Here is a 19,226-nt window from a genome sequence, read left to right on the forward strand (position 1 = left end):
CGCCTCCCTCTTGTTTCAAGCAGCATGAAACACTTTGCACTTTGGAAATTCACAAATTGAACATCATGTTTATGCAGATTATTTGCTTCTGTACTAGCAAACTAGCTGATGGAGTGCAAGCAGGAATACAGGTAGATGCCCACGGCACAAATGAGCATTGAACTAAGTGTCTACGAGCTTGGCGAGGCCCTGCACTGAGGAGGGAGGAAGGCCGTAAGCACCAGGTGCTCACCAGCATCCTGCCTAATTTAGTCAGCAACTTTTCTAGAAAAAGTTTACAGTTGATCTCTGGAACTCAAAAGCCTTTATGAAATCAGCCCACCACATGGGCTCCCTGATGCAGGTCAGCCCCAGACATATGTGGAGAGAGAATACTTTCCTCAGCAAGAACTCATTGGAAAACAAAGCAACCACAGCCCCACAGACAGAATTCTCCCAAAATACAAACCACGCACACTGCCCCAAGGTGCTCTCTGCCCTGAAGAAACAAAGGTCCCACCCCAACCTGTCCTCCCTTTCCAAGTGTGCCTCTTAAAGACTTTTCTGCACTTCAGTTCCATCAAGACACCATCTTGTGCCAATGAGCATCAGACTGAGGCACGCGGTAGGCAGGCAGAGGTTTCTTGCACACTTCAGTGTGTCCCAAATGTTCATCTTCTGAGTAAACAAATCCCAAAACCCTACAGGTATCTTTAATAAACCTCACACATTAAAACTGAAATATAAGGAATGTGCAACCTGACAGTATTTTGGCAATATAGTTGAACAAGCGGGAAGGAGACAAGGAGAAGAGTCAACCCACAGCATTGGTGCAAAATCCTCAGCTGAAAAAACGTTGATCTGATAGTGGGGGTAGGTCATAGTTACATTTATGAATTTGAAGAAAGCACTGTGCCAAGTTCCTGTTCCACACCTATTCTATGTTAAAACATCCTTCAAGTGTCAAATAAGAAAGAGAAACAAACAGGAAAAAAACATACTGACAAAGCCCACAATAACCCAGCAGCCAATGAAAACAATTAAAACAGAGAGTGTGGAAATGTCCATGGGCACACATGGTTTGGGGGTAAAGCTCAGTACTTTGGATATCAGCATTTCCCTGAAGCTTCTGCACTTGTATGAAAATAGGCTCTAGAAAGGGACCTGTCGTGTTTCACTTGTGGCTCAGTCACAGAAGAAAACAGGTCAGTTTTGCGCTCAATAGGTGAATATTTATGTTTTAGAAGGGTTGAAGCTATTCAGGCATTAGTCTTTGGAGTAGTTTTCTAAAAATCACTGTCAATTACAACACAAATATTTTGTCAATGGCAAAGATCTTGTCTTCAGCAGAGAGAACCTTCAAAAGACACAAAATGTCAAAATGGACCAGTTTTCCCATGTCAGAGCAGCTTGCTGCCATGTAAAATACATATTTAATAAGGATGAATGATTAATTCACCTTTGAGCTGGTTCATGCCTTCATCTCATTTGCAAGGCACTGCTGCAATCTGCCTATCACATAAAGCAATCCCACTGCACAGTCAAGTCACTGGGCAAGTGTTTCACTACCTGTGTTCCACCTTCCCTACCCAAGTGACCACTGGATCTCTGCCTTCCACCCAAGCAGCAGGCCACACACATCACCAGCATGTTAGCCATATTAGGCTCAGATCATCAGACAAAACCAGACTCTTTCTCTCTCTCTCTCTAAACTTTGACTCAGAGGTGAAGTCTCATGATACAGTTTCTCCACTGCTTCTCAAAATATTGGGAAGAAGTAAAGCCCCACACACATGGCAAGAAGGGAGTCAGAAGCTGCCCAGGGATCTCCACACTTGCCCTCACCTCTGAACTCTGCAAGCAATCATGCGGAAAATAGTTTGGCCCCTGAAAATAAGGCAGTGGCTGCAATTCTTGCTCCCTCCCTAGGCTTTTTATGCAGCATGGGGGACTGGGGCCGAGAAGACACCTTGCAGATAGATACCTTTAGGACTAAAAGCAGTGTCTCCAACCTCAAGTGCCAGCAGCAACTGTGCACCTCCAGAGCAGACACCTTAGTCTGGTGGGACACCTCATGGTCTGTTCTGCCCTCAAGCCTCCTCTTACCTGTATGAGACCGCATATGTCGCGTCAGATCTTGCAGAGACCAGAAACGCTTGTTGCACACAGTACAGACTTTCTTTCTTTTGTCTGCTTTTGCAGTACTCTTAGCCCCATCAGTCTTTGGTTTGTCATCACTGCTCTTCTCAGTGGACTTTCTCTCTGTGCCTTCCCCCTCAGAGATGCTTTCACTCTCTTCATTCTCCTTTCCTGTTGCCTCAAAGTCCACAGGAGACTCCACTACCTTCAAGTCCAACGGAGACTCTTCCTGCTCAAGACCAGAGTCATGCATCAAGGGAGCTCCTGCATCATCCTGAATGCTTTTGCTTTCATCCTCACTGCTCCTTTCATCCTTTCTGTCCTCACGAATGTGGGCCTTTTTGTGACGGCTAAGAGTGCCAGCAAACTTGAAGGTTTTGCCACAAATCTCACAGGCATGTTTCCTTTCAGTCTGAGAACTGCTGCCTGCACTCTGGTCACTCTCTGCCAGCTTGAAGTCCATTAATTTGCTGGCAAAATTGAGGTCAAGACTTTTGTTACTTACAGAATCTTCCTCAGGGCCCTCTTCATATCCATCCACTTTTTCTTCAGCATCCTCTTCTGCCAGAAGGGAATCGGCCTTCTGCTCCTCTTTGGGGCCGCGCTCACTCTCTGGCAGCTCTGTCATTTCCTCTGACTGCTCCTTCTCCCCATAGCTCAGGTTCAAGGCTTTGTTTCCTGTAGCTAGTGCCTCTGCATCCGCCTGGCTCTCTGCAAGGAAACACAGAGAAACTTTCAGTGGGATTCCCAAGTGCCAGCAGTGAGCCTGTACATGGACCCAGGAGCACTGCTTCTGATCAAGCATCCCAGTATCTGTTTCTCTTGTCTGTGACCTAGGCCAGCAACTTACAGCTGAAAAAAGATTAAAATACCACAGAACCCAATCAACAAGATGATACAAACTCTTTCACAAAATGCTTTCTTTTCCAAAACAGACTCACAAACTCAGCAGCTTCCTGCAATAATTTTTAATATAATCACTTTTAACCAGAGAACACATTATGCTGACACACTGAAGAAGGGCTGAGGTCATTATCAGAAACAGACCATTCCAGAGACACATGGATGTATTACTAATAAACTTGTGTATGAGAAACATGAACACAGATTGAAATAATATGCAACCCGCATATTTATCAAAATAATTTTTGTGTAGCAAGAAATGTTTTTCCAAGGAAATGTAAAGGCCTCATGCTACCACCTGGTACAACTAAATGTGAATACTTAGTGCAGACAGTAACACAAAAGTTGGCTTAAAAAATTGGGTATGCATCATGAAAGTGGAAGATGTGTAAGTTTGTTCACACCTGAGTCTCTGATATGTGACTTGGAATCAAAGCATAAAGCCAAGGGAGAGTAACAGGCTTTGCTGTTTCACAGTTACCTCACAAGAAGACAAAAATTACCTAAGATGTGGTCCTTAATGGTGTCCTCTGTTTATTTACCTGTCTGCAGCATTAATGTTGCTGAAGATGTAACATATGTCCAAAAAACTGAAACAGGTAAGGTGCTTAAGGAGAACAGAGGGCTGGAGCTCTACTCCTTCCAAGCTCCACACAAATAGAGCATTAGTAAATAGGAAATAAGCTGGTCAGGCTCTGGAGGCCAAAGCTGCTGCTGATGTAACTGCATCCCCAGTGCCACTTCCCAGGAATTGTTCCAGGACACGAAGTTCGCGAGTGGTGCTTTCTGAAAGCTGAAACTTTCCTTTCAGTCCTGCACCCCACCTCCTGCTTATTGACAGCAAGCAGCAAAGGGAGTCCACAACCCAGCTGGCATTTCAACATTCATTTGCAAGAACGATAGCTGCTGAGTAACTCCAGAGATTTAGAAACTAGGAGAGCAGTGCAAGTTCTCTGTTTGGCACAGTACAACATGTCTCCAAACTGCCCAGATTTTCTATTACAGGCTTCTTCCCTAAGCAAGGAGTAAAAACAGAAGATAAGATGGTTCTCAGGCACTTGTTAGTTTGAATGTAGTCTTGCAACATGATTTGCACTGGGCCCATCTCCTCTCAATAGTGATAATAAATGGCCACTAAACAAATGTCAAAGTGAAGCAGTGTTTCTGGGGATAGCAAATGATCACTTAATAGTGTGCAATTCTTGGTACACTTTTTCTTGGGGGAGTTTAAGGGGGAGAAGTGACCTATCACAAAAAGTAATCTCACCTTTTAATCAGAACAGATCTGTTTACAGAGACAGTGGATTACACAAAGTTCATTGCTCATCTAATTATCTGCCCATTAGAACACGCAAGCAAGCCCTAATCTGTGTGTAAGGCCAAAGAATGTGAGGATGGGGACGTCTGAAAGCAGACATGGGCTGCCCTGTCTCATCCTGTGAGGTCAGGAAATGCTCCCCTGATGGAATGGATGTGTGTTGGGCTGAAGAAAGGCTGCCAGCACAGCACAGCACAGAGGGGGTTCATTAGGGAGAGGGGCAGGAAACCATGTGAGCTCTGTTAGGATGGAGATAAGTGAAGAGCACAAGGAAACCAAGATGGGAAAAAGCTCCTCTTAATCGTACCCAGAGAAATGTTCTGTAACTCTTTATCGACCAAACAGAAAACAGTGCATGCAGAGGGAGATTTTTTTCCTGTTTTTCAACATGAAACATCAAAAGCAAGGTGAGTGAGGAGAATATGCATGGGTGGCACTAAAGGTAAGAGCAAGCCAAAACCATTATGTCTCTCAATACAGAAGTCCCAACTTCAACATTCAATGACATATATCATTCATGATTTTCCAATTTTTCCACAACTTTTTCTTCTTCTGCTTCTAGTATTTGGAAAAATATATTATTTTTCTCACTCGTTCTTCAGTATATTCTCAGTATACTCATTCTTCAGTGAATTGTACTTGAATTCTATCTCCTTCTTTCCTCTCCTCTGTGCCCCGGGCCTCTTCCAAGCTGTTTTTCTGTTCTTGCATGTGTGGCCTACAACTACATTTCCTGGTGTACAAGAGAAAAACACTTCAAGGGATAGGTGGTACACAGGTAATTGATGTACTTGCACAGGCAAACAGATGAGGTCAACATCAAGAAAAACAAACCCTTAAGTTTAAACAATGTGCCTTCACAAAGGGCAAAGCCCACTCCAGATCCTAGGAACACAAATGTACAGAGGCTTTCTCTTCTGAAGCTCCTCTGGGCTCGGCAGCCCTGAAGGAACATTCAAAGCTCAGGTGGTGACATAGCCAGGGATATGCTGACACATGTACGTGCCTGGGGGAGCGCTCTTCCTCCTCCCCTGCACAAACCATACCTGCCCTTTTCCTTGTCAAGAAGGAGTTTCACAGGCCCCTGAGGAAACTTCATACATGTAACTCAGGTAAAGCAGCAGTTCCTGACTAGCTGAGCTGCTCTGTGGTTGTCTCCAACCTGTGCAGTTGGTTCTGCAGCTGGTGAAAAAGTGAGCTGCTTTGCACAAATCCTGCAACTCCTTATTGGGTATGGGTGAGAATCAGCCCAGTTCTGCTTCCGATGAACTGGAATAGCAGCAGGGAAGCTGTAAAGGTGTGTGGTAAACACAATGGTTGTGAAGACAATTGGCCAGGTCCAGTGTGAGACTTCTCTTGCAGTGCAAGAAATGGCTGCTAGGGTAGTCTTGCACTGGCAGCTGCTTCATCCACTCCAGCAGAGGTTAGGCCTGGCCTACACTACTGTTTTCTGCCTTCTTAAATGCCCACTGTAGCAACAGAAACTCTGCTGGCCACACAGCTCCAGCAGGCTTCTATCTTACACAAGGAGGAGGATTTTGACTGAGCCTTCAAATCCAGACAAACATCCCTCCAACAAGACAGAGCTCCTCTCACATGGATAATTCCCATCTCCAGAATTTGGCTGATTTATGTTGCAGAGCAGTCACTCGATTCCAGGCAGTGAAAGAAACAGGATGCACAGGAAAGGCCTGCTGTTCCTTTTGCCCCTTTCCCATTTTTCACTTACTGAGGCTGTAAAATGCTTTCCAGTCCACTTGTTATCCCACAGAATTTACACTTGGTGAATCAAGAGGACAAGAGCAGAGAAATCCACTTCTCAAGGCTCCCACCCACTGCCACTTCTTCAGCAACCATAGGAGCAGCACACGTTACCTTGTCGTGTGCAACCAGTGTGTCACTCCCCCAAAATGAAGAGAAGAAGGTGACACTATCTGAAGATCTCAATTCTGACATCAGAGTCAAGAAAGATGTGCAGGATAAGGGAGAAAGAGGAGAAGAGCAGGGAAGTAAGGACATATGGAAGGAGGTGACAAAAAACCACTGGTAACTCAGCTGCTGCCTCGTCAGCTCCTGGGAAAAAAAACAACTTCTCATGAGATGTACTCATAAGCTAAACCTCAAGGACTCCATCTGAGAATCCAAAAACTTTTCCGCTTGCATGAAAGAAACCACTATATAGATGTAGCCAAAATCATTTTTCCTTCAAACTGTGGAAAGGCAAGACTGTTTTGCTGAAGTCTATTTACAAATCAAGTAGCAGTCTTTTGTCGGCCCAGTCAGAAGAATCCACTTCATCTTTTATTGGTGGCAAGAAAGAGGAGGGAATTGCTTCCCTACTTATGCAAACCAAATTATGAAGAGGGACACCAAATGTGAACAATTTCAGATGAAAGAGGAGATACAGATCAAGGTGGGGAGCTTGCTGGCACAATTCTTTTTATACATGGTTTTATTTTTTCCTGGAACTATGGTGGAATAGAGACTAGAGCTTGAGACGCTACAAAGTTAGTAGACAAAACAGGAGGTAATGAAAAACATTTTTGTGCTAAAGCAAGTGTTTATTGACAAATATTCCTAACATCCCAAGAGAAGAGTTAGAAAACCCATCACATAAATAATCCTCAAAATTGGAGCAAACGGACCACTGGAAATGGATATGGTACAAGCAGTTGGCATTATCAGTCAGATGAGCTGATGATTTACTATCTTCCCTCCATTAACTGAAATAACCCCAGCTTGTTTTGTATTTTACAATAGAGGCAGCCACCACTAGGTGGTAGCAGTTCTAGTAAATTTGGGATTTTTTGGACTCACACACACAATGCTGCTTCTACTTCCACTCATGAACTGGAGAACATCTTTTAAACCCAGAGAATCCACTTGAAAAATTTTGGGCGTTATCTTCATCCATTGTTATTGTAAATATTCTAAATAACAAAAATTCAGCCACCTTCATTACATCACCTGCAAACACTCAAGTTAAATATTTAATCATCCCTCACACGGTTGAGAGAGCTTCAACTGTGTCTTCATGCCTTGTGAAATGAAAATATTCAAGCTAGAAAAGGACTATTTACAGTAAATGGAACTGAAAATGTCTGGGGAAAAAGAAAAACAATTCTGGGAAAAAACACTTTCTGTCTTTAACACACACTATGATTCCCCAGTATCTTCAACAGAGCAGCTGAAGTCATGATGAAAAGTTTTCAGGATTAGCTCTGACTGCACCTACCATGGGGAAATCTGCATTTAAGGTAGCAGGGGCAAAGCCCACACTATGAGCTTATGATGGATTGCACCATTCAGCAGAAAGGCAGTCTGATGTAGAGCTGCCAATACAGCCAGCAGGCTATACACCATCTCCTCAGTACCTTCATACAACAGCTCTAGCACCCAGGCCAACCCCAGCAGCAAATGACTCCTGCTTTACCCTGAGCTCTGGCTCTAGAGCAGCTGTTAAACTTTGCCTGAACTGAAAACACGATTTCAAGCCCTTTGTCCTCTAAGAAATACCCACAAATGTAGTTCAGAGGTACAGACAGCTAGAACAGTCTGGAAAAAGTCCCCCTCTATACCCAGGGCTCACATGATTTCTGAAGGGATCACAGTGTGCAGATATCTAGAGCAAAGATGCTAATCAGAAAATTCACTGTTGAGTATACTTTGTAAATATTTGTCTAGCTAACACAGAGCAGTTGTGTTCGACCCTCTCACATTAGGGGCAAGTCTCTTTACAAAAGGGATCTCTCCTTATTAAGTTCTCTTTCTCCATTATGTAAGAGATAATCCCTTACCCCATTCCTATCCTACATCTCTGTCAACTGTATTTTATTGCAAGAGGGGAGAATTAAGACAGCCCTAAGGAGACAAAGGCAGGGCTGCTTTAACATGACGAAAGTGGGCAATTAATTAAGCTGCTCCACATTGCACATTTTCCTTGTATGCCTCTCTGCCAGGACAGCTCTCTGCTGGCCTGACTGCTGTGAGCTGGGGGAAATGCCCTCAGTTTGCTTCAGGCACTTCAGACCATTCCCTTCCTCCCCATGTAGCAAAGATATGAGCAAGCCCCATCACTTACACAGTCTCCTCATCTCTGAATCCTGTTCTAAACCACCAACCATCCTGTTTTTGTTTTGGTTTAAAACAGGACCAAAAGAAACCCCCTATAAACTTGTTCCCAGTGACACTCTATTGAATTGCACTTCCTGTCTTACACCTCATCCTAAAGCTTTGCTTCATTTACGGCTGACCAAACACCATCCAAGCATCTCCCTTCATTCCCTTTCCTTTGGGCATACAGTGAAATCCAGATGACCACTCACTTCCAAGGACAGCCCTCACAAGGACTCTGCACGTGAGCCCTGAGCATGCTGCTTACCCACCAAAAGAAATCACCTCATTTTAAACTTAGCACGGTTTCAAATTCGTAGTTTACTTCCACTTCCAAAGGATTTGGAAACTCCTTTTTCTTGGACAATGGAGGGAGACCACAAGTCCAAAGCTGTTGAATGACTCTGAACTGAGATTACCCACCGCTTGGTAAAGCCAGTTACAAACGCTAAGCTGTGCTATAAAGTGCATGTAACTATAACTGTGGGCACTATCGGATCTGAGCTCCCTCCTCGATGCCTAAAGCTGCTATTTCAAGACACAACGCACTGACAACAAAGCCAATTTCAACAGCATCTATCCCCAGTGCCTCCCAGAAGATGATGCTAGCTCCACACCTCAGCTGCATCCATGTGCTCCTTTAGGGCTGTACTGCCAGCCAGATCCGGGAACTGATCTCATGACTACCAGTCCCTCCCCTTGCCCTTTTAATTTTTTTGGGCAGCTGGGTCAGCTACAGCTGCAGGGATGAACAGTTGGGAACAGGTCGAGCCAGTACTGCCAATAAGTGCTTTGTGCTATCCAACCATGGCCCAGGGCTCTGTCTGCCGGGGGCAGGTCGAACCACTCTGACCAGCCCGGCGCTGGCTGCTCAGAACATCTACCTTGCACCCAAGTCCTACCCACCTACGTGCTGCACCAGTGCTCGTCCAGCAGCTTTAGAAATGCTTGCTTCCTCACACCACCAAACAGCTGAGCTGCTTTAGGACCCCTCTGACTATAAAGAAAGTCTTCAGTCGACTCAAGTAGGACATTTCAGTTTTATTCTGCCAGGAAAATTGTCAGAGGTGAGCACTTTCAGAGCCTTTCCTGCAGACTTTTGTTCTTGGAGGGGATCATGTCATAACACGAGTCTTCCTCTCTCAGGCTGTAGCCATTTGCTGTCTGCATAGGCAGGATGGGCCCACGTGACACTGCAGACACCGTGCTACAGCCCTCTGAAGTTACAGGCTGTCAGCATGGTAACGAGGCAACTTAGTCTCTTCATGATAGGCAAGATCAAACCATGTCGTAACAGGTCCCCAGCACAGCAGATTGCAAAGCCAGACTAGTACTGAGACCTGCATTACCACATTTGAATCACTGCAAGGCAACCTGCTGTATTAAAAGAAGCAGAAAGGATGAGAGAGGCTGGCAAGACAGCAGACTTTCCCAAACAAACTGGTGCATGGGGATGTAAGAGAAAAATCCTGTGCACACTCTGTGCAATCTGATCAGCAGCTGCCCTGAGGTTGAGAGCAATAACTCATTTATTACTACCCTGACGTGCAGAGCCAACTTCTTGTTGCTTTCAAGTTTGTTACTTCCAACAATTTTCCTATGAAACCAACTCAAAGTGACACAAAGTGACGCTGTCTGTACTGGAGGTGTGAATAACTTAGAGCAACAGCTCCCTTGTGCAAGCAGTTTTCAGACAAGGGGCATGTACCACCATCTGCTGAGCTTCCTTCTTGCACCCATCCCATTTGGTCAGCACAGAGTGACTGTGCTCACCCTTGGTTTTGTGTCAGCTCCTCCTCTCTGGCTGAACGCCACTCACCTGTCTACAATAAAGCCCAGCATGATCTGACAGCCAACCTCTTTCACTACTGACAAGACAGAGGGAGGTATGACGGCAGGTGAACTTCAGTGCAGATGAACACAAGGTAAAGCAATCTAAAGTGTACCTTTGTGATGCTGAGCACAGTACTGGCAGGTACATCCAGGCAGCAGGACTCAAAGCCATTGCTGATGTCTCTCCAGGATCACTGTCATGGCCTGCAGCAGCAGCCAAATTAAAACCAGACTGCATCAGCAGGTTCAGAAAACAACTGGAAGGAGCTGCAGACAGCAGCTCCATAGACAGGTTGCAAAGGGAGTGGGCAGGGATGCATCTTCAAACACGCAACCCTAAGGAAGCAGTTGTGGATGCTGATAGAGCTTTAAGAGCAACAGGCCAGAGGAAGTGGCTGTGTCCACATGCTCACACTAAAGAGCACATCCTCCTGCTACCAGTGGAGACCAGAGTACCACTGCTCCAATGTGGAAGGGCACTTCTCACATTCTTATGCTTTGCTTGTCTGCACCATTCAGCCCAACTAAGTACAACTTTGCCTTGGTGTTCTGAACAGCTGGGAAAAAGTGTGTGTACCACTGTTAGATCCAACATCCACTTCCTTAGGCTGGGGGATAAGCACATTTCTCCACAGGTAGCAGCTGGCAACTCCAGGTTTGTGGAAATTCTGCTAGATTTGGTAGAAATGACACCACCTTTCTGACAGGGGAAGGGCTTCTGGCCTGATGCAAGATAAAATGTATGAATTTATCCTGCTCTGTAGTAAGAAACTTCCTTGGTTTTCTTCCTTTGCCTCTGTTATTGCTTGGTGACCAATCACAATATCCTGACTGCAAGCTCCTCAACAGCAGGCTCTCTCTGGAAATGCCTATCACCTATGTGAATTGGACACAATTTCCATCAAAGCCACAGGGCATCTCTCCACTGACTTCAGTGTAATCAAGGCCCGTATGTTGAATAAGCAATAAATTATTTTCCCTTAGGAGAAAGTTTTTCATGTCTATAATTCATTTAAATGACTAGAACAGGGGAGGGACTATGCACAGGAAAAGTTGAAAGAAAAGCCAGGATCATGCAGTGCAATGAGGACAGCAATCCTGCAAGACATCTTTGTGACGAAGAAAGAGCTTGAGAGGATAGTTACTTGTAAAAGGAGACCAGCTCCTGTCACACCTTCCACCTCACACCCAAAACCCCTGAAAACACAGGCACACCACCCACCCCCTGCCACAGCCAGCAGCCTCTTTGATACAGCATTGTGGGTATCTCTCTCACTTTCATCTTCTGAAAGTTGGCTCTGTTCTAGTTAACATCTCAACCCGTACCAGGGACTCCCTGCATCTCACACACATCTCAGGAGCTGTTTCTTTCTCTTCATTTTCTTCCAGTGTCAACACAACTTTTTAGATGCATCATAGTACTGCTTTTTGTAGGCTTTCAAGTCACTCTTTCCTTTTAGATGCCTGCTAATTCACCCATAAATTTATGGCTATAAATATCACTATTTTTTGCACTTCAATCTGGCTTCATTCACAATGCAAATACAAAACTTCAAAGTCGAGGAGAAATCCTTTTGCATCAAGGTAGCCCAATTCCTTTCCACATTTCTTTTCAAGCATGCAATGACAGGATTAGCTAAGGATTAATTACTTGAAACTCAACCTGCATCTCACGTCACAATTTTCTCATATTTTCAGCATTTAAAATCTTTGTATCAATCAAATATTTGTCATACAAACCAATATTTGCAACAGATAAAATATACTTCTTTCCACACAGATGTCCTAGCTGGGGGTCTCAAAACTCAAACAAAAATTCCACTTACTGTGCAAACTCCAATCCTCCCACCCGAAGCTGCAGTGCTTTCCAAAAATGTCACCTTTAAAGGCACAAACCCAGAATTTTCCAAAAAAGCAGTTTTCTCTGCCTTCTTTCTTCATTTGTCCCTTAAAGGCAACAGCCCTTCTGATAAAATACATTTACTCACTGGAAGGTAACCTAACAAGTCAATGTGATTTGATTTTTTTATTAAATTTTTCCATATGAATAATCATGGGTTGTATTAAAATATATCTGTGCCTAAATATTGACTTGGGACTGACTGTAAATTTTGTTTAGCAGCACGGCAGGACTAGCCTAGTCTGGCTACATTTCATAGTAGCCAACTGTTGGAAGAATGTCTTTTTCAGTATTAAGGGTCACCTGAATAATCAAAGCATGTAAGATCAGTCCTCAAGCTGTCTCCTGCAACTGCTAGCAGAAACATGTTGTTCACCATGGTAATTACAAATGTTGCAAAATAAAGATGTTTACAATTTTACTTTGATTTAAATCATAAAAGCAAAGAATAAAACTGCCTCAAAGTCCTTTTTTTTAGTGACTTGAGACCTCCAATCAATGGGAAACATTCAAGTTCATGGGCTAGATGTAGGAATTTTCTATTTATTTATTCCTTTATTTTCTTTAGAGATATTTCCTTGGATGGTTTGTTCCTGTTGTAGCAGCAAAACAAAACAAAATCAAAAAACCTCCTCTGCCATTAAATTTTGCTTTTTCCAAAATTTAATCTTGGGCCAAGTACGATCTGCCAGTAATCCTCTGAAAATATTCTCAAGTCATTCTCTGCAAACAGATTAGGGTATCTATAACAAACTGGTGGTTAAAAACAACCATTACTGTAATTTTATACTGTACCTAGTCTGATCTGCATCCTATAAAAAGGAGCAAAACCAACTGCATCACCTGCAGGGCACATCTTAGTCACAATTCTGAGAATTAAAAAATAAAAAAAGGCAGCAAACCATGTTGAACATAGGAAAGTAAATTATACATTAAAGACATCAAAAGAAGAAAAGTATTAAAAGCAAGTGTTCGAGCATGTTCAAACAAAACACAGTTACTGCATTAGGCACTGTATAAAACCAAGCTATGCCAAATTCCCAGTGTTCCACTTGTGAGCTCACTATTAAAATAAAAAAAACCACTGAGGAAGGTGTATGCTTCTTCATGGAAATGTTTATGAGTTTAAAAAAACCAAACACACAGTGGTATTGAGGCAAGGTTCAGCAGGGCAAAAACTTCCCTGAGAGACACTTCTGGTTGCATGAGGGATGTGGGCCACTGGTAGCATGTGCATTTTTGCACTTTCACAAAAGAGAAATAGGATCTTGACACCACATGGAAGGTGGCCTCTGTGTTGAAATTTTATTGAACATGAATGACAGACTTGCAAAAACCTTCTTACATCTGTATGAATACAGCAGTTCAAAACTCATAATATACAGACAGCACTTATATGCTCAGAATTATGTACCTTTTCCTCATCTTAACTTAGACCACTTACATGAATTACCTCAATAACAACTTTCTTATAAACAGATACAGAAGAGCTAGGTGTTGCTTTTTAGCTCAAACAACTGCTTTGAGTTTTTTTGGGGTTTTTTTTGTAGCAGTGTTAAACGGTCAGCTTGCCTGCTGTGATTGCCTATGGATCACATATCCAACATATGCAGTTTGGAAGCAGATCACCGGGAATCTCATCTATCCCATTCATGTTAGCTTGTTCATCCTTTCTCTGCCCAGGTCAGGGAGCGGCCATCAAACACAGACAATAATAAAGTTCTCTTTTTCTCTTTACAAAGATTAGCAAATAGATTTGTTTCTTAACTAATTTTAAAAAACAGAACTATCTGACAAGTCACAAGTTATCTGCCTGTGCAATAGGTGGGGATAGGGACACTGAGCCGTACTACAACACTGTTGATTTCTCCACAAGAAAACCAGTTTGTCCATCCAGAAGATAAAGCCAACAAACTGCTGCATCTACCACAGAGCTGCCAAACTCCCTGCATGCCACCAGCACCTGACACCTACCACAAAAACACAGGGCTTGCTCCACCTGAATGCAATCCTCAGGCTTGCTTTGGCACCACCTCCCTGGCCAAAATTTCCTCCACCTTCCTAGCTTAGCTTTCCCCCTCCCCTCCAGCAGGCCCCATGGACACTTCTGCCACAGGGGAGCTGCTGGAAACTACCAGTTTAGAAAGAAAACACTCATGCCATCTGAAGGCAGATGCCCCAAGGCTAGACCAAACTTGGTGTGGGGTGGTTCTCCAGCAAGAAGTCTCTCTCAACATCGAGATGATGATTACAAAAGAGCTCAGTATTATCAGTGCCAGAGCACACCAACTGGAATGTGATTACTGCCACTGCTCTAGTATCACCAAAAATCCTGTATCTGTGGTGAAGATTTAGTCCTGTTATGGCCACAATTGCTTGCTCTCCTCATGGGGATTCCAGCACAGGCTTTCTAAAAGGACAGTGCCTCCTTCCAAGCCTGGTGGTCGTAAGTTTTACCAGTATAATTCATGGCTGAGTGAATTTTCCTGTCTTCATTAAGGGTTTACACCAGTGCTGCTGCCTTGGAAGTCTGCCATCAATAAGCAGGTCAAACCTCTTAGTCTGGGAAAAGCCTCTCTATTGTCTTCTGTCTCATGAACAGTTCTTCAGTAACTATGTATTTTTTTTTGGAGACCAGGGTGTTGGAAAACAATTGAGATATGAGTAAAGCACTCTCCTTCACCACAAAGTAAACTGTATGCTTAATAAGATGAAATAATTTGGTCTCTGAGGACCAGAAAACAATAGCCTCACTGTTGCACTGATACCTTTCAAGTTATGTCCTCGTGTCACCCAAAGAAAACTGTAATAGGGACTGCTCCACAGCTCAGATTCCCTTTAAACCCCTTAGCTAACCTCTTTTACCTCTTCAGGTTTCCCTCTTTAGCACAGTCATTTCAGGAAACCTCATTTCCTTAAAAAAAAAAAAAAAGCAGCAAAAAAAGTGCTAACTTTTATAAGGCCATACTCAAATCCCCTATGTTTCTTATAAACATCCCTAATTTTTATTCTTTATGCCAGGAGCTGAGATGCATAATGAAGTAAATAATATCAACAACTGTGACTGACTTTGAAGGGCACAACATCAAGTAGAGCTTTGCCCTCTCCCTCCAGAGCAGGATGAGAATCTACTAATTACTTTATTATAGTGTGGGTGGAAGAATGAGGGAACTTCAAATCAGCACAGCATTCAATGCAGTATTTCCTTTATAGTGAAGAACAAAAAATAACCCCAGACCTAGAATAAATCTCCCTACCCAATTCCTCCTTTTGTTTACATCAGGTCTGAGGTTACTTACACAGCAGCACAATGCTAGAGATTCCATACACATCTCCACACCTTAGGGCATGTGCCCACCTTTAGTTTCTAGCTCTGGGGAGAAACTTTTCCTAGAGGCAAGCTATTACATAATGCTCAGGATGAGCAGTTTCTTACATCCTCCTTTGATCTGTTAAATAAAAGCCACCACAAGAAAAAAAAATGCTAAGCACTATATTATTTTATTTTCCTGCCACAGTTCTCACTTATCGTCTCTCATTTTTAGAGATCTTTTCTGTCATTACTGATGCCAACAAACAGCCATCAGAAGCAGACAAATAAACCACATAAGGCACAATTAAATATTCAACATGTTCCCCTTCAAGACAAGAAAATAATAACAAAACAACTGAAACCTGAGCCTCTTTCCAGCTACACTAAATTATGCCACTGAAATCAAATGCTTATTAATGGTTTTATTTACCCTCTGATACTCAGACACAGAGATTATTCCATTTCTGAAAAATCACAGTGCACCACTGTGCAATAGCAACAGCTAGGGATTAGCAAAATAATAAAGGAAAATACAACTCAGACATCAGAGAAAGGAAGATTCCTCCATGGAGAGGCCCTTCCATGGGGAACAACCTCAGGAGCTACAACCTACTGTGAGCCATGAGCACTCTTACCTGTGTGACTGAGCATGTGCCGCTGCAGGGCACTTGCCCATGGAAAGACTTGAGGACAGTAAGGACAGGGAATATTTTGCAGGCAGTCTGAGTAAGCGTTCCTCTTCCCTCTCAGCAGCTTATCCTTGGCAGTTTCCTTCTCATCCTCACTTGTTCCATTTCTGCCACTTTCTTCCTTGAAATTGTCAGTGGACTGCAGAAATGGGCTAAATTTGTTAGTGTCTGTGGTAGCCAGCATCTTCTCTATGCTAGCAAATTCCCCACTTGACTCCAGATCCACACTACTGATAAGTTTGGGCTTATTTTTCGTTCCTTTCTTTCTACCTCTTTTCTTAGTCAACCCAGCATCAGCAACAGGAGACTGCTCTGGATCACAAGCCTGAGACAGGTCACTGGGCAGGCTGGAGTCTCTCTGAATGGTGCTCACGATTGTCACTTTAGCTTTGGCATTCCCTGATTTGTCACACCCAGCGGAGCTGCTCACTGCCTTGGGACTGGCGTCTGCAGCCTCCGTTTTCAGCAAAGTGGGAGCAGAAGATACAGATGAAATGATCTGTGCAATGGAAGCCAATGGTGGCAGCTCTTTAGTTACTGAAGGCTTTGGCAAGAGAGGTGGTGGTGGTGGTTTAGGCCTCAGGGGTCTCAGCAAGGCAGCATTGCCAGGGAGAGCCGGGGAAATGATCGGGACAGTCAAATGCAATGAACCTTTTAGTGGCTGGGGATGTCTGACACCCCGGTTTGTTTCTGAGTTCCCACTGGCACTAAAAACCAAAGGACACTGCAGACAGTTATAGGCCATATCACTGTTCCCAGAAGCAGCCAGCTCTTGATTCCTGGCTTCACAGGGGACATCATCTTTATCCTTCTTCAGGATTTTGGGGATGGACAGGTCAATAGGCTCCATGGAACAGTCATAAAGGGACAGAGATGAACCGAACAGGTTCTCCTGCTTCACCTGCACAGCACTCAGGCTTTTGCTTTTCTGAGAGAAATCCAATGGCTCATCAAAATCCATGGGGAAGTTGCCCACAGGTTCACGTTTGATGGAAACGTGAGATGATGTTCCCAGCAAGAAGCCGTTCTGTGGCTCCAGGAAAGGCGTCATGGGCTTGTGGTCCATATAAGTGCTGTCATCCAATAAAGAAGGGTCTGTCTGGCTTTCCTGGGCACTGCAGTCCACCATTAAGATGTAATTCTCAATCTCCTTTTCCTGCACATGCAAGTGTTGCTTGAGGATGTGGTGAATGCAATTCCTCTTGGCTGAAAAGGCCGTGCCACACTCCTTGCACTCAAACGGCTTCTTCTTCTGGCAGCCGCTGTGTGTCCTCATGTGAATGCGGAGGGCCCGGTAGTGCTTCAGGTCCTCTCCACACAGCTTGCACACCGTGTCTGGTGAGCAGAAGGCATCCACCATCTCTGCAGCATTGCTGGTGACATATTCAATGTTCTTCTCGATATCCTTCCTGGTGGTTTTGAGGTGCTTCTTTCGCAGGTGCCTCTCACAATTGGCTTTCACTGTGAAGGGGTAGTGGCAGATTTTACAGATGTAAGGCCGCTCCCCGCTGTGCGTCCGCAAGTGCCGGATCAGCGCTGCCTTGTCAGCCGCAATGTAGTCACAGATGTTGCACTGATACGGGGAAATACCTAAGTGAGAACGGATGTGAGCTCTCAGGACACCAGAGAAGGCAAACACCTGGTCACAGAAACGGCAGGGGTACAAAACTTTCCTCATGGTCGGGGTCTTCTTGTTCGCTGCCCCTGCGATGATGGCTTTGAGTTCTCCTTCTGTGACTTCTTGCTTGATCTTGGCTTCCATACTTAGAGGCAGGAGAGCTTCAATGATGCTGTCCTGCTCCAGCTGTGTCTTCATCTCGTGCTGAGTTAACGGCTCTACTTTGGGTTGGAGGAGCAGCTGCGAGGAAGGACTTGATTTGGCTCCTGGCTGGGGGAGATGAGAATTGGAGGCAGATTCCACCGAGTTCTTGATCAGCCTCAGAGGGGGAGGTGGGAGGCTTGGGCTGATGCAGCCAGGGGAGGCTTGCTGGGCACTGATAAGAGGAGGAGGCGTAGAGGTTGCGACAACTGTTCGGGGCGTTACCAAAGGCTTTGGCTTCAGTGGTGGCATATGCTTGAAAATAGACTGCACGGGGACAGAAGGTGCCTTAGAAAGTGGAGGAAGACTGATTTGAGGAGGAGCAGAAGAAGCCATCTTCAAGATCTGCTGAATGTCTGCCAGCTCAATAGCAGACTCATTGGAGATGGGTTTCACCACAATACTGCTGTCAGGCTGGATAATAAAACCCTTCTGGAAAGGCTGCAGCGAGAGAAGCTTTATGTTTTCTTTTGTAGGGGGAAGGACTGAAAATGACCCTCCCATGGAGGCAGCTTCCAGAGGAGAGAGGCTGAGCAGACTGGTGCTGCCAGGTTCCTGAGGTAGGTTACTCTTCAGAGCTCTGAGCCGCATTTCTTGGACCTCGTCTTGTGTATTGTCCTCCTGCTTGACAGGCTTGATGTCTTTGGTGTACTGTAGGCCCAAGGATGCCATGAAGACTTTCTGGTCTGGGCTCTCACCGGGTGGGGTTGTGCACTGTGGCTTGTGCTTGTCTTTTCCCTGATCCACCACGTGAGTTTCTGTGTGCAGTTTGAGTGCCGAAAGCATGGGGAATGCCTTGTTACACATCTCGCAAATAAATCGATGGAAGTCACTGATGCACCTTCGCAAATTTGTTTCACACCAGACCTGCAAGACATGCAAAAATATTTAGAGTAGGAATCTCAACCTGGAAAGGCATCACAAGCTGCTGCAAAACACAAACAGTTCACTCTCTCTTCCACTGACTAAGTTATGAGGTCTAGAGCAGCCCTCCCCTACCCGGCATGAAGATATTCCCACTTCACAGCCTTTAGTCTCCTAAGGGGTGTAACTGAATTAGGAGCTGATTCTCCCCAAGTTCCCTTCTACAAAAGTAAACTCCTTCAGAAGGTTATTCAGGCTCTCAAATTCTTTTCCATCCTAAATTTCCCTATTAGAAACTTCTCTTGTGTCATTGACAGGACAGGAGCCTCAGCGTACCACACAGCAAGGAAGCCAGG

At 44.4% G+C, this 19,226-nt stretch overlaps 1 protein-coding gene across 1 annotated transcript in view; it reads right to left on the bottom strand.

Moving 5' to 3' along the window:
• Positions 1–19,226, bottom strand: part of RREB1 (ras responsive element binding protein 1) — a 122,307-nt gene that overhangs the window by 3,799 nt on the left and 99,282 nt on the right. Inside the window, exons 9-10 of the mRNA XM_059467442.1 lie at positions 16,134–18,873; positions 2,086–2,829 (exon numbers count right to left, since the gene is read on the bottom strand). Coding sequence (XP_059323425.1) covers positions 2,086–2,829; positions 16,134–18,873 — 3,484 coding nt within the window. The remainder of the gene's footprint in view (positions 1–2,085; positions 2,830–16,133; positions 18,874–19,226) is intronic.

This window comes from Ammospiza nelsoni, chromosome 1 (genome assembly GCF_027579445.1).
Source record: "Ammospiza nelsoni isolate bAmmNel1 chromosome 1, bAmmNel1.pri, whole genome shotgun sequence".
Lineage (NCBI taxonomy): Eukaryota > Metazoa > Chordata > Aves > Passeriformes > Passerellidae > Ammospiza > Ammospiza nelsoni.